Genomic DNA, 14,018 nt, shown 5'->3' on the forward strand with positions numbered 1-14,018 from the left:
TGATTATTACCGAGAAAAATTGACGATTGTCTAAACATATTTGTCAATTTGGAGGTACAGAGTAGTTTGCTTGCCATCACTGCGCATCAGAATTTAAACAACAGCCAAGCGCCCTACTCGGCAGTGACCCTACCTCTCGATATGATATTTTGTCGCGCTGCAAATTAATTATCCTCACGAGTAGATTCTGAGGAAGAGAGATTCACTAGTTTGATTGACAGGCTATTAGGAGAAATATCAATAAGATTATTACTAGCCAGGTACCACTGATGCGATACTGTAGCCACTACAGCAGTGGTATGTGCAACATGTAAATGAGTCGGGTATAATGTTACTATAATTGACAACTGCAGGTAATTAGAATAGTGCGAGCATCATGATCTTAGAAAAGTTATCACAGCTAATTAATTCCTTTTGCACTTCGGGTTTTTTATAATGTTTTCTGTTAATCAGCTTTCTCAGTGTTACTGATTGATAACAGGAATGGATTTGGCCAACTATTGTAACTTTGATATGGGTTCTTTGTCAAATCAAGAGAGAGTGGATCGAATTATATATTATTTCCACCATGATCATTTTCCTGATTTTCCAATCATGAGCGACACAATGGGCAAATCGGTATCAGCATTTCAGTTACAAGCTATGCCACATTCAACAAAAATGGGACCGTTTTCCACTCTCGATTCTGTAATATGTAATAGACTGTAGCTTTAAATCTGGGTACTAAGGTCGCCTATTTCTTAGACACAATCAAAACAGTAAGCCGTCCGTTTTTCCACGGAGTTGGCGTTTTCCAGCAAAGACATCGCAACTTTAGAAAGCAGAGGCATTGATCTTCGCGTGCTATAAGGCTACCAAATAAAGTGGGAAAATTGTATCGTCCACAGTAGTGCTTGCCGTTACTTCTCGGATCAAGGCCAAAGTCTGACTATCTGTCCATTTTGCAAAATTGCCCACTTGAAAGAAATATTGAATAGTTGAAAAAATCTCCAATCAACGTGTCTGCAAAAGCATAGAATTTTTTAGAAGTAATGTCAGAAACGATAGAGGCTGATGGAATATTTTACTCTTGAAATTCCTTCTCCAAATCCAAAGCGACCGGCCGGATACTCGTCAACGGGTAGGCCGAAATGTCGAAGAGATCCCCGACAATGGTAATTGTTTTAACAACAAACAAACAAATCAGTGCAATATGCAAAAATCATATCTTAGTACTGTGATTTCCCCTGAACAGTCCGATGCACGTGACTTATATACTCCTTACTTTTTACCTTGCGCCCCTTGGTACCCTAATCCAAAAAAGGGGCTGTCCTATGAGTTTTTCATCATTCATCTTGTGCTTGAATGTTTGTTCTAAAGACAACTTAGTAGATATGATTTTAACTCCCGACAAACAAGCAAACAAACAACAACAACAAAAATAGATGATTTCCTGCATAGCAAACGTATAAGGTTATATTGTTCCACCGATCACCGTCGAAGAGCTAGCGCCAATTAATCACTAGAACAGAGTCCATGTCGAGTCGAATGTCTCAGTTACTATAGACTCACATCGGGTTACTGCAGCTGTTTATCAAATGATGAGTGAAATGGAGACCTTTAATATTCCATCCGACAAGATAACGGGGCGATGTCAGCAACGCGCGGGCCGGAGAACATGAGCACAGGTTAGGATGCTAGCAATGAACACTCACACCACATGTGACCACCAATAAGACAAGTTCAACAGCCTTCGCTATATCACTCAAAAGTATCTATCACTTGCAGTTGACTGCTTTTGTTCGTGTCATTGAATCGAAATTGATCTGTTACATGTGTATTGGGCCGCGTAGAGATTTTATGTAGTGTTTCATTGTGAAGTTGGTAAGATAGTAAATGTTTAAATGTGACGTGGAATAGATGAATCCGTTTGCTGTGCAAGCGCAGCATTTAGCGACAAATAGTTGTTTTAGATAGTTAGTTGTTTTACCACTGACACTGATGACTTGTACATTTCACAAAAACAAGATCTTCCGATATTGGCCTGAATGCCACACTCTTTCGGCTACAACTCGATTGATATTAATTACTACTCTCACAATCAACGTCAAAATCATCTTCACACTCGACACCACATTCGCATCCTACCGTCACAGAAGCTACTTGCGTTGTTTTAATTCAAACGTCGCCTTGAATAGCTAGCGTTTTCCTCAGAGCTTCGCTGATCATTTGGATATGCGGGATGCGGCATTGGTCCTTTTGTCAATGACGAATACACGAGTGTACTCTTAGTCGTTTACATTTTCCGTAGCGTGACTCCATGCATGATGGGTAACATTGCTTTCTATCTATGTCTTATTCCGCGCTTCAATTTCTCATTTCCGGCCTGAAATAAATCTCGCCTTGCTATAATATCATTTTAAGCCGTTCCTCGATCCGTCACAGGCCAACTTGTCTGGAGCAACATGACAATTAGTTTAAACATCTAATCGGCTCGTCTCCTGACCTTAATTTTTACACACGTTTGGTTTCTCATACATATTTCCCGGTGTCACTGGCATCGGTCTTTGCTGTGAGAAAGCTAAGAATAAGTTGGAACCCGAGCCGTGAGCGCAACAAAAAGACATGACACAACAACACTTGCAGCATCCTTGCTGTCATCATGCGAGACCGCGTTGTTAACCGCGCTATTCTTCAATGTCAAAACCGTGATTGTTGGAAAACCACTGAGCAACGTAAAATCGGCTTTCATGAGCAAATAGATACACCTACCTAGCAGAAGCGTGTTACTAGTGGTCCCCACTACATTAGACGGCCTCTCAAAACTATACTCAAAATTAGTCTGCCGGAGGATAAAGAAGATGACTGAAAGGTGACACCCCGACAGAACTGATTCAACATAAGCAAGACACACCGAAATAAATCTGATGAAAGGAAGAGAGTGTCCGAGCAACAGTGTCGGCGGATCGCAAGTCTGGTGTCTCCTCGCCCGACAAGTTCCCTGGCGTATGCAGGCAACAGGCGGACACTAGCTCTACACGTGAGATTGGCCCGATTCACCTCTCTTGATCTGCATTGATTTGCATACCTTGATACGATGGTCACGTGGTAGCACCAAACAACCAGAGCGATATATCATGACATTATGAAGTGATACCTCAGATGGAGAAAACTGTCATTCTAAGCAAGTACTTGAGAGCTGACAGCAGTTTATACCTCAGGGTTTCAAAACCGTTTGTTCGGTGAGTCTCCAATCCCGTTCGAATTCTTAAACGCTGTCCGATGAAAAAAATGGCAAGAGGTCAGTGATGTTACCATTCAGTCATTCAGTGAGCTCATGAGCCACAGTCAGCAAGAGCCATTGTCGGCCTCTGACCCTTACGGACGGCTATGGCAGAGCGCCATCTGTGGTCTAACCGGGAACAACTTCTGTACAGAGCCTACTGTTAGTGTTACTCTCCAAGCAGAGGTTAGGATCCGGTTGGTTTTTGACGTCATTTTAGGCGTTTTTTCAACTTTGTCAGGGTTGGCGGACATAGTAGAAATCCCCTCAAAAACGCATGCGATCTTGAATGGAACGAGCCCAACGGAGACAGCTCTCTTTTCCGCTTATCAGACAAACTGCGTTGCAGTCCTTATAGTTTTGAGAGCAACTTTCCCCCCTTTTCATGACAGCTGTCTTTCGCTACAATATCATCCGTTTTGGAGTTCTATAACGGCCGCTCAGGCCATGATGATTTGATCATATGGATGACATCCTCTGAGAACCCCAAAACTTGTGATTCACTTTAATATGCGACCGTGCGAATAGAAAAAAAATTGTCCACAAGACAATGCAATAAGATCAGATATAACACTACATGAAAAAAGCATGACTTGTCTCAACACAAATATCATATGTACAACACAACACTAGTGAAAAAAAGTCTCGTCTGAGTCGTCTCAAAACAATCATGAAACCTTTCAAGTTTCATTTCTCTTTTTCCGAACTTGTAAATATGATTTGCTTGTTATGTCGACCGCCTGGGATCGCAAATAAACAACAAGGCGATCTCAAGTAGAAACGTCGTGTGTTGTTAGAGATATGACTACACATGCCGGAGGGACCAATTACGTACAGACAAGGTATAGAGCGACGTCTCTGTGAAGCGCACATCCCCGAAAGGCGAATATGGGGCTGTGCTTGAAGTTGAGATGGGCAGCATGCCGAGTGTGCCTAACGAAGTGGTGTTGACAAGTTGAAGGAATAAACATACCCAAAGCTTGCCATCAAGATCACCATCTAAGAACGAAATAAGCAAGAATGAAGGTAACTCAAACACGGCAAGCATGTACATGATTTGTATCATGACATTTTCTTGAGGTGACGTAACGTTGCATCTTAATATACACATTCAAAAAGACCAATCCCCAGGGCAACGGTGCTGTGCACTACCACTATATGTCATTTCATGTCTTCTTCTTCTTTGGGGTTAGGCAGCCAGCATCAACATGTTGATGAATCTGCTGCGCATGTGTAAAGGGTTATTTCATTTTCATGTTGCAAAATCAATTGATCTTCCTTTTTTACATAACAAGATTTCACATTCAATGGACCATCAATGTCGGTGACGTTATATTCAACTTATCTAATGAAATCTGTTCTTCCAACATTCCTTTATTATATTATAATATTGATAAATGTTTATGCTGATGGCCACGTGGTTACACATTAAGATTCGTTTCGAACGTTTTAGAAGTAGATTGTAACCAGGAGGAGTGCGTTTTGGCATTATATCAACAGGGTTGAAACTCCTCCACATAACTGAAAATCTGTTCATCCCTTTTTCTCTTATTCTGTTTCAAAGTCTGCAACATGAAATGTCCCTGCAGTTACAAAGAAAGCTGCTAGAAGGCCCGAACACAAGGGCTATCTACCAGCCGAAAATCGTGACCATAGCTTCTCAAGAACATGATATATAAAAGCCGGAAGTCTCGCTGCAATGCCATGGAAAGCCGCTAGGGGGTCCATAATCTAATCTTCACATGATTTTTGGAAACACGTACCAACATACTAAATATCATAAAGATTCATCCACTACTTCTCGAGTTATACTGTCCACAGACAGACAGACAAACAGACACAAAGTGACACCCGAAAACATTACTTCTTGGCAAAGGTAAAAAAAAACAACGTTGAAACACAAGAGGCGAGTGTTACAACGTCTTCACAGATGTAAAACTGATCTCCAAACAGATGTAGAAAGGCAAAGCCATAACGTTTCTCAAGCTCCCGGTTCAACTGGATTTTGCATTTCTACATCAGCTTGGAGATTATAAACCGACGGACCCACGGACGGACGTACAGACGTCGCGCTGCATGCTGGGATACCTTGTTCGCCATCCAAGATGGCGGCCAAAATCGCAGGAAATCTGGAAGGTGGCAACGTTTCTATAATCGTACAGGTTAGTGCTAGATAAATCTACTTGTTTGATGATATATTCAAGTAACTAAAAGATCTGTACTAGTTACGTGACCGTTAAAATTTACCAGGAAACGACAAAACTGGAAATTTTCGACTTCGAATCCATGTCTAAAGCAACATCTTTTCTCTAGATCTGGTCGGAAAAATATTATATAATCTGTTGTTTCCGATATAGTATAGTGATTGTTGCACGATGTCCAGGTGTTACTGTTGTTTTGTCTTACTTTACTGTTATCTATCTAAGGAGACTATGTTTGTGAAATCTGTTGAGTAAAAATACTAAATTCCATCGTAAGGTGGTATTATCGTATAAGCGATTTTGCTTGATCACGTCGTTCCAAATTATTTTCGTCCCGTTTACTTAAAATCTTGCTTTTACTTACCGTTACTCTATAGTTATTGCTGATTTGCCCAAACATCTGTATTTTGTTAGACTCAACTTAGAGGGCAGGTCAGGTTAGGGATGGTTCACTAAAAATATGAGACTGGAGGTCTTCCCTTCCTCCTCCCCCAATCAAAAATTATTATTGGAGCCAGATGGTTGGAAGTTTATTTATCAACATATATATTTGATGGTAAATAGCACATATAAGAAAATGTCCTGCCACCATTATCAACTTAGGGACATTTTTGATAAGATAGCTTGATTTTGTTTGTTTGTTGTGGTTCTCTTCAGCCCCATTATGCAGATGCATATAGTACAGATGAGCATACTAGTAAGAGAATCTGATGATGGTCACATGTGTAAAACCTTTACTGTTTAGACTGTGTTGCTGAAAAGTCTGGAGGAATGACAGCATTGTTTGTATAAATGTTAATTGAAGACAAAAACTTTCAAAAATGATATACAGATTCAACATCCACTACCATGATACCGCCACGTTTACTGCAATTTCTAAAGTAATATCAATTTGGCAAAGGAGCAACGCATCATTTTTCCCCAGTTACATGTCAATGTTATAGCTTACCTTTGAAACTTGTGCTGTGTATGTTGTTTTGTCTCTGTTATTCTACTAAAAACAAAATATTGCAATCGTAAGATGTTGCGGAAATGCACCGAGAACGGGCGTGCGCTCGGGAGGGGGTTCCATATACCAGTCAGACACTCTGTTAAGGAACCAGAATGTCACACTAGATCAACCAAAAATTTCCTATGAAATTCCTGACTTGGAATATGTACTTTTAAATTTTTGCAAAATTATACTACGTGTTCCAAAAGGTTCTATAAATGCCGCCGTAAGGGGTGAATTGGGCGTATTCCCGTTGTTCATTGACAGTCAAACTCAGTTGATTAAATACTGGCTAAGATTGAAGAATTCACCTAATGACAGGATCGTTAAAAAAGTATACGACACTTCAGTCGAAGAAGAACATGACTGGGCTACTCACGTTCAAGATATATTATGTAGACATGGGTTCCAAAATGTTTGGCTTAACCCCGCAGTTAATGCCAATTATTTTGGAATCATATTTAAAGAACGTCTGAAAGACTCATTTCTCTCTGGCTGGAGGGAACAACTCAGACATTCCAGTAAACTACACGCATATTCTAAAATCAAAAAGCACTTTGGCATAGAAACATATCTCACATCAATTCATAATAAACAGTTTGCAAATAGCCTAACAAAGCTGAGAATCAGTGCACATTGCTTAGAAGTTGAAAAGGGTTGATACCACAACACACCAGCCACTCAGAGATTGTGTCCCACATGTAATGGAAGTGTTGAAGATGAATTCCACTTTGTGATGAATTGTCCAACTTATAGCAAAGAGAGAGATATGCTTTTACAGACTATTACTAGTACTACTAAGACAAACTTCACCCTATCTGGTACACAGAGCGATATTTTCTATGTACTGTTGTCATGTCCGACTCCTATATCCATGTACATAGGTCAATTTCTCCATAAATCATTCGAAAAGCGAGACAGAATTACCCATACATGACTATCTATTGTAATACACTGGTTTCGAAAATATTTTGTACTTAAAATTGTAGGATAGATTAGCCTTGTAGAACATATTGTTGATTTCATGCCATACATTGTACCATGTACGTTTGTTGAGCAATAAAGTTCTAAAGTTCTAAAGTTCATAATACCGCCAGGAAGGAACTCGGCAATTATCTTGTCGTTACTCACCTTTGCACATCAGCTGTTGTTCCTGGAAGTCACAGGAAAGCGTATGTTAACTAGTTAAGAATTTTGATTTACTGTAGCCCGTCACAACTGCTATCAAGTAAAACTGTAAAACTTACGTCTGGCGTTCTACTATGGTTCAGTTCACATAATGACGGCTTTGTTTCTAGTGTAACGGTCATATCAATTGTTGGTCTTATCCAAAAAGCAAGATCGCAACTAGTCCCGCGTGCCAAACACCCCGCGTAATTGATATCTTGAGGGTCAAAGTTGACACGGTGCCGGGCATGATTCAGGACCGGCGGCGGCAATGTTCGATCCAATTATGTAAGAATCCTAACTGTGCCATGCAAATAAAGACATTTTCTTTCACTGTTTATCACAGACGATTTAGTGCTTCCTAAGCAAAGCTTTATTACTAATTTTCGTGTCCCATGCAAAAACAAATCGACGTGAAGTCCCCAGTTGCGGCGGAGGGATTGAACCGCGATTTGGGACCAAACAATGGAAGGTTCAATAAACGATATCTGAAATCCTACTATAAACTGCTGTTCCTTGGTGAAAAATTCATCTATAAATACCATGCATATAGTGTGATGCAGATACAAAACATTTTTCAGTGCACTACTTGCTTTATAGAAATTACCCCCGCCCCTTCAAACTATTAGTTTCATTTAGATCTTCGCGGGAATTTTCCTATTTTGCAATATGGGGAGCAGCCAGTCTCGAGCGGAAACAATAAACTAGAGGGGCAACATTTGCGAGCAAATGCAGAATGTTTACCTTCACATGGTCTATCTTTACGTTTCTACCAGGAAGGATAAAGTGTTTTATTTAGTTGATGCGTTGGCACAGGTCCATGACACAGGATAAGTCAAGAAAAGGCGAATGAATTCTGATAATTTTTGACCTGTAAGTGACCTTAATGAAGACCAACGAAATGGATGCATGATTTGTACAATCAATAAGGAAGATTTATATTTCAATTGTGCTAAATGATATGAATAGCATACGTATGACAAAGGTAACAAGGCTCAAGAGCAACATATATTGATATGAATGATGCAAAATATGACAATTTGAATTTGTAATACATTGTGACAAATGACAGAATATCTATGCTAGTGACACCTGTAACGTTAAGATAAAGGTGACTAGACTGGCCGTCATTTGCTTTAAGAGCAAATTCAGGATGTTTCGCCCATACTCCTCATGCAAGAAGTGGGCTGTCCCAAAATAACTCCTGGGCAAATCCAAGTTCCTGCATAATTTATGCAAATGAGGTCCTCATGAGCATAAGTTATGTCCAGGTGCTTTCACCTTTCCTACATGTACCTACATATTCAAGATGACATCCGCAGCTTTTACAGTAAGGGGAATACAACATCATGCATAAATTATGCAAGTGAGGTCCTCATTAGCATATGTCATGGCCAGGCGTGTGCACCTTTCCTAAAGCTACCTACATCTCAAATATGACATCTGCAGCTTGTACGGTAAGGGAAATACAAGTTTCTGCATGAATTATGCAAAGGAGGTCCTCATTAGCATAATTTTTGGCCAGGTGCATTCACCTTTCCTAATGGTACCTACATCTTAAAGATGACATCCGCAGCTTTCACGGTAAGGGAAATACAAGTTTATGCATGAAATATGCAAATGAGGTCCTCATTAGCATAATTCATGGCCAGATGTGATCACCTTTGCTAACGGTACGTACATCTCAAATCTGACATCTGCAGCTTTTCCGGTAAGGGAATTACAAGCTTACGCATAAATCATGTAAATGAGGTCGTCATTAGCATAATTTATGGCCAGGTGTGTTCGTCTTTCCTAAAGGTACCTACATCTCAAAGATGACATCCGCAGCTTTTACGGTAAGGGACATACAACTTTATGCATACATTATGCAAATTAGGTCCTCATTAGCATAATTAATTGTCAGGTTTATTCACCTTTCCTATAGGTACCTACATCTCAAATATAACATCCGTACCATGTAACATAAGGTACATATAACTTTCTGTAATACCATTAGTAGAGGTACCCCCTGACATCTGCTTGGTTTTAACTCCCAGACTTGGGGGAAGTGTAGGAGGGCTTATGTTACAAGATGACCTAGTTGTGAGAAAATAACCAAAAATTCCATCAAAAAATTGCAAAATAAATCATTTTGAAGTAGTGTATACCCAAAAAAATTATGGGGTCCTTTGGGTAAATATCCAATGCACAACTAAACCAAATTTCAGGTCCTTAGGTTTTAACACCACGGCACTGGAGGCCATAATGTGCGACTTTTGTCGGAAAATGACCAAAAAACCTCGATAAAATCATTTAAAAAACTTATATGGAAAAAATTTTAAAAGGGTCTAGGGGTATACACAAACTCTACCTCCATACCAAATTTCAGCTAATTTGGTCGACGGACGACCGAGAAGAAGCGATTTGAAGATTTGACAGGAGAAGAAGAAGGAGAAGGAGAAGAAGAAGAAGAAGAAGAAACCTGACAAAAACAATATGTTTCGTTGGCGAAACATAAATATTATCAGACAAACACTATTTGCATAATTAATGAGGCATTTCTGCAACAACTTTGAAATTTGCAACATATGTAATCTAAAAATAGGAGATAATGAATTCATATGGATCATTCCAATTTTTAGAGACTTCTTTGCATATCTAATTAGCAAAGTCTGCACTCGTATCTGAAATTCGGCTACATGAAATCGTCGGTGGTTTCAGTGCTTTGTTTGCATTCATCTTGCAAGTAAATCAATTCACGGAGATGAGAGATTTATTCAATAGCACGGCGCACATGCCTTCCCATGTAAAGTTGTTATCGAAAGTTTCACCGACAACACAACACATAAGCATTCCTCTCCTTTGCTCTCTTTCAATACAACTCGAATACCATGTTTTCTTCTCCTGTGCCCTTTCCAAAGAATGGCATATAGTAGCACAAACAGGTGAACTTCGGTAATTTTCGTCGAAGAGTTAACATTGTGCTCGCCGATAAACGAGTGCGTACATTGTCATTTCCCATGTGAAGACCGAGAGTAGGAAAAACTATGTAACTTTACATTTCCTATTTTGTGACATCTGCAATTTATGTAAAAGTAAAGGATTTTAAGTCATATAAATTGCAATCTTGAGAAGATTTTAAGTAAAGACAAGGATGACTTCACTTCCACTCTGCTGGTGACATGCTAAGGTGCCGCTCGCCTACATCGGTAAAAACTTACGCACGGCACCTTAGCGGACGTTTTAATACGCCGTGTTGCTTTTCAATCCAGTGCATGTTGACATTGATGACCGATTGACTGGTATACCAAAGACTTTGTTTTACAGAAATCGCTGGTTGTCATGATCATGATCGCAAAAAATCTATATCAAAAACGTCATGCAGTTGCCGATCATACTGACCTCTGCAGTCTGCAAAATACTGCATGTACATGTACTCCTAAAAGTACGCAGACAATCCATATTTCCTGTTATTCAAGTCAATCCAGGGCAAAGACAGTTCCAGACATGTTTTGAACCGCACGATCATTTTTTTCTTATCCCAGTATTGTGTTCTTTTTATTTTTTATTTTGTCAACGATTCAAAAAGAAAAAAAAAACAAGATCTACATTTACGTTGCTTTGCGATAATTTCCACCCCACGCAGATCACAATCAACATGCGAACTTCAAAGGATTACTTTGCAACATTTACGACGCGCCGACTTATAATGTGCAAGCCGACCACTTACCTTATCAAACACTTATCCGACCTGTATAAAGGAGGTTATACGGAGAACCTCCTTGTGTGTACATTTACCCTGACGGCGCTGTCCGACCTCCATTTGTGTAGCGGGACTGACGTTGCCCACCGCTGTACATGTAGTATCTCATGGTGAACGGAATGACCATGATGACATAAGGTAACGTTACAAGGGAGAGGGTGTTCTACGCTACGGCATATCTTGTTTGTTCAGTCAGTTTAATCGCGAAATAAAGTTCTCAAGTCCCACGTTTTGTGTGTGTGTGTGTATTTTGCATTTCACTTTTTTGTCTCAGGGTAAAAAAAAGTCGATTTTGCATAACGATTGTTGTATGTGTTTTTATGTAGTAGCCACCACTAATCGGTGACCTTGCATCGAACGTAGCCGTTGTTTATGCTCAAATTTTCTTGGTAATGCAAAAATCGATTATATATACACCAATCCATGTTTCACACAGACGACAGCTAGCGCTCTGTGCATAAACTTCTTATTCAGCATGCTGGACGAAAACAAGGAGGTTTAAATATAGTCAGGGGACAACCAAAGTGCAACTTATGTCACCCGAAGACAATACCATATAACGTTAACGTTATCACAGTTGCCGGCCAGTCAGTGAAAACTTTATTGGGTACGGCATCGTCGGTATGAGTTAACCACTCGATGGCGAGTCATTTTAAGTTGACTCGTTGTCAAGCTGATCAAGTCGAGCTTCGGAAGACTGCTAGTGGTTGAAGCTGCAAAAAATGTTAACATTTTGCCGTCTGTCAACATTCAAGATCGCCAGCAATGACGCCGGTAGCTAGATTTGGTACATATTCACCCGTCCACAGTAAAATGTCAGCATAGATTTATTGTGTAGAAAAATGGTTTGTATTTGTGAAGAAGTAGGGTTTTCTTTTATATACATGGCATTCAGAGAAAAAAAAATGACGGCGCTTGTTATTACCGCGGATGACCCCAAATCGGTGTTCCACTCCTGGGTGGCGTGTCAAAATGACACCAGTTTGGTGGTATTTCCAGTGTTCTCATACCGATGATGGGGATACTTAAGAATGTGTTTACTTCTTTGAAGGTAAACATAAAAATCAACAAAACATCCAAGTAGCAACGTCGTAATGTCCTTGGTTATCCAAGGTATTTAGCCTCCTTGGTATATCCGAGCGCCGTGAAACCAACCTAAACACATGTTTCATTCTGCCCGGTCGCGTGTTCCAAAGCTGAGGTCGTTGACCCCATTTCGAACACAGCGTTCGGTGTCCACTGAACGGCCCGTTCGCTACGGTCGTTGACCTGCGGCCGTGGAATGTGTGATTCTAAAGTTCTGAGCGGGTTCTAAAGGGATTCTGAAGTTCCAAACGGGTTCTAAAGGGATTCTAAAGTTCGATTTTGTGCTTTAAATGCCAGTTTTTTCACCAGTTTTTGCCCCATAAAACCGTTTTTTTCCATCTATATGGGACAAAAAGACCAAGGTACAGTGTCTTCTGTACAGGCCTACCTGCCTGCTGGATTTCAAGTTATTCCAAGCTCTAGTTTTGGAGATATTCATGTTTTTTATTTGTGCGGAGAAGAGGAAGAAGAGGAAGAGGAAACGTAGCAAAAACAATATGTTTACTTCTGTGAAGGTAAACATAAAAAGGCGACGTTATTTTTTGCGCCAGGTCAACCGCAGTTATGGCTAGTTACAACCGTTCTTGACGATAGATCAGACTTTGACACGAGTTCAAGGCCAGTATTTTTATTTTGCCGTTGTTTAAACAGTTGTCTTGTTACTGTACCTAATGCATAGTGGAGAGGTCGCTGTAAAAACTGCGAAAATAAAAACACTTTTCAAAATTTACAGTAATACAGCTAGGGGTACATATTTATATGTGGAAGAGGCTTCCACCTGATACTATAGTGTTAGCCTGAGTGTCATCCTACTCTGTTAGTTCCAGGGCTCTCGGAGATAGGAGGATCCATCAACATCTTCTTACATGTGCATGCAAACACATACATCCACAGTCACCATAGCAAAACAAATAACCTTGGTGAAGGGAATTACATCCTGTGTAAGGTGGCATCCCAGCTAATGATCTGTTTTATTCCTCCAAGCAGCAGCTGCAGGGGGCATATGAGCGGGGACAGCTGAAGAATGCACTGTACCAGTACTGGGCTCAGCAGGTGCCAAAAATATTCTTCACTTCAGCTGAGGTCGCCATTAGTACACAGAGGACCCATGATGCTGTCCAAGCAGAGGAAAAACTTTCAAGGTACCGTAGAATTGGCCATTTAATTACACCGAATCCCAAAATCCCAAACCGGTTCCCATTTACTGCATTGTTAGTGACTCCGCATGTCTGCACGGCGCATTGTCACCAATGCTCCTGATAACTGCACCAATTGTTTTGCCAAAAAGGTGCGCTAAAAGGTGCGCTAAAAATTGGTAAACGCGGTACAGATGAGCTGATACCTGCCCGTGTAAAGACGTAATACCGCCAATATGTTTGAAACTGTTATGAATAAGAAAAGAAGGCGGTCTCCATTGACAGTCACGTTGATAGGAATCGTATGGGAAGTCCCGAGTGGGTCACCATTAAGAGACGCACGCCTACCAAAGGCGGCATCAGCCATTACGCTTTGGCAGACAGCATGCTGTTCTAAATAAAGATTGCTCTCTTCCTGTACACTGTCTTA

At 40.4% G+C, this 14,018-nt stretch overlaps 1 protein-coding gene across 1 annotated transcript in view; it reads left to right on the forward strand.

Annotated features, from left to right (window-relative positions):
• Positions 1-5,304: 5,304 nt before the first annotated feature.
• LOC136432233 (E3 ubiquitin-protein ligase UBR2-like) overlaps positions 5,305-14,018 on the forward strand; it is a 141,016-nt gene continuing 132,302 nt past the window's right edge. The window contains exons 1-2 of the mRNA XM_066423300.1: positions 5,305-5,424; positions 13,440-13,594. Coding sequence (XP_066279397.1) covers positions 5,368-5,424; positions 13,440-13,594 — 212 coding nt within the window. The 5' untranslated portion in view covers positions 5,305-5,367. The remainder of the gene's footprint in view (positions 5,425-13,439; positions 13,595-14,018) is intronic.

Source organism: Branchiostoma lanceolatum, chromosome 4, assembly GCF_035083965.1.
Source record: "Branchiostoma lanceolatum isolate klBraLanc5 chromosome 4, klBraLanc5.hap2, whole genome shotgun sequence".
NCBI lineage: Eukaryota > Metazoa > Chordata > Leptocardii > Amphioxiformes > Branchiostomatidae > Branchiostoma > Branchiostoma lanceolatum.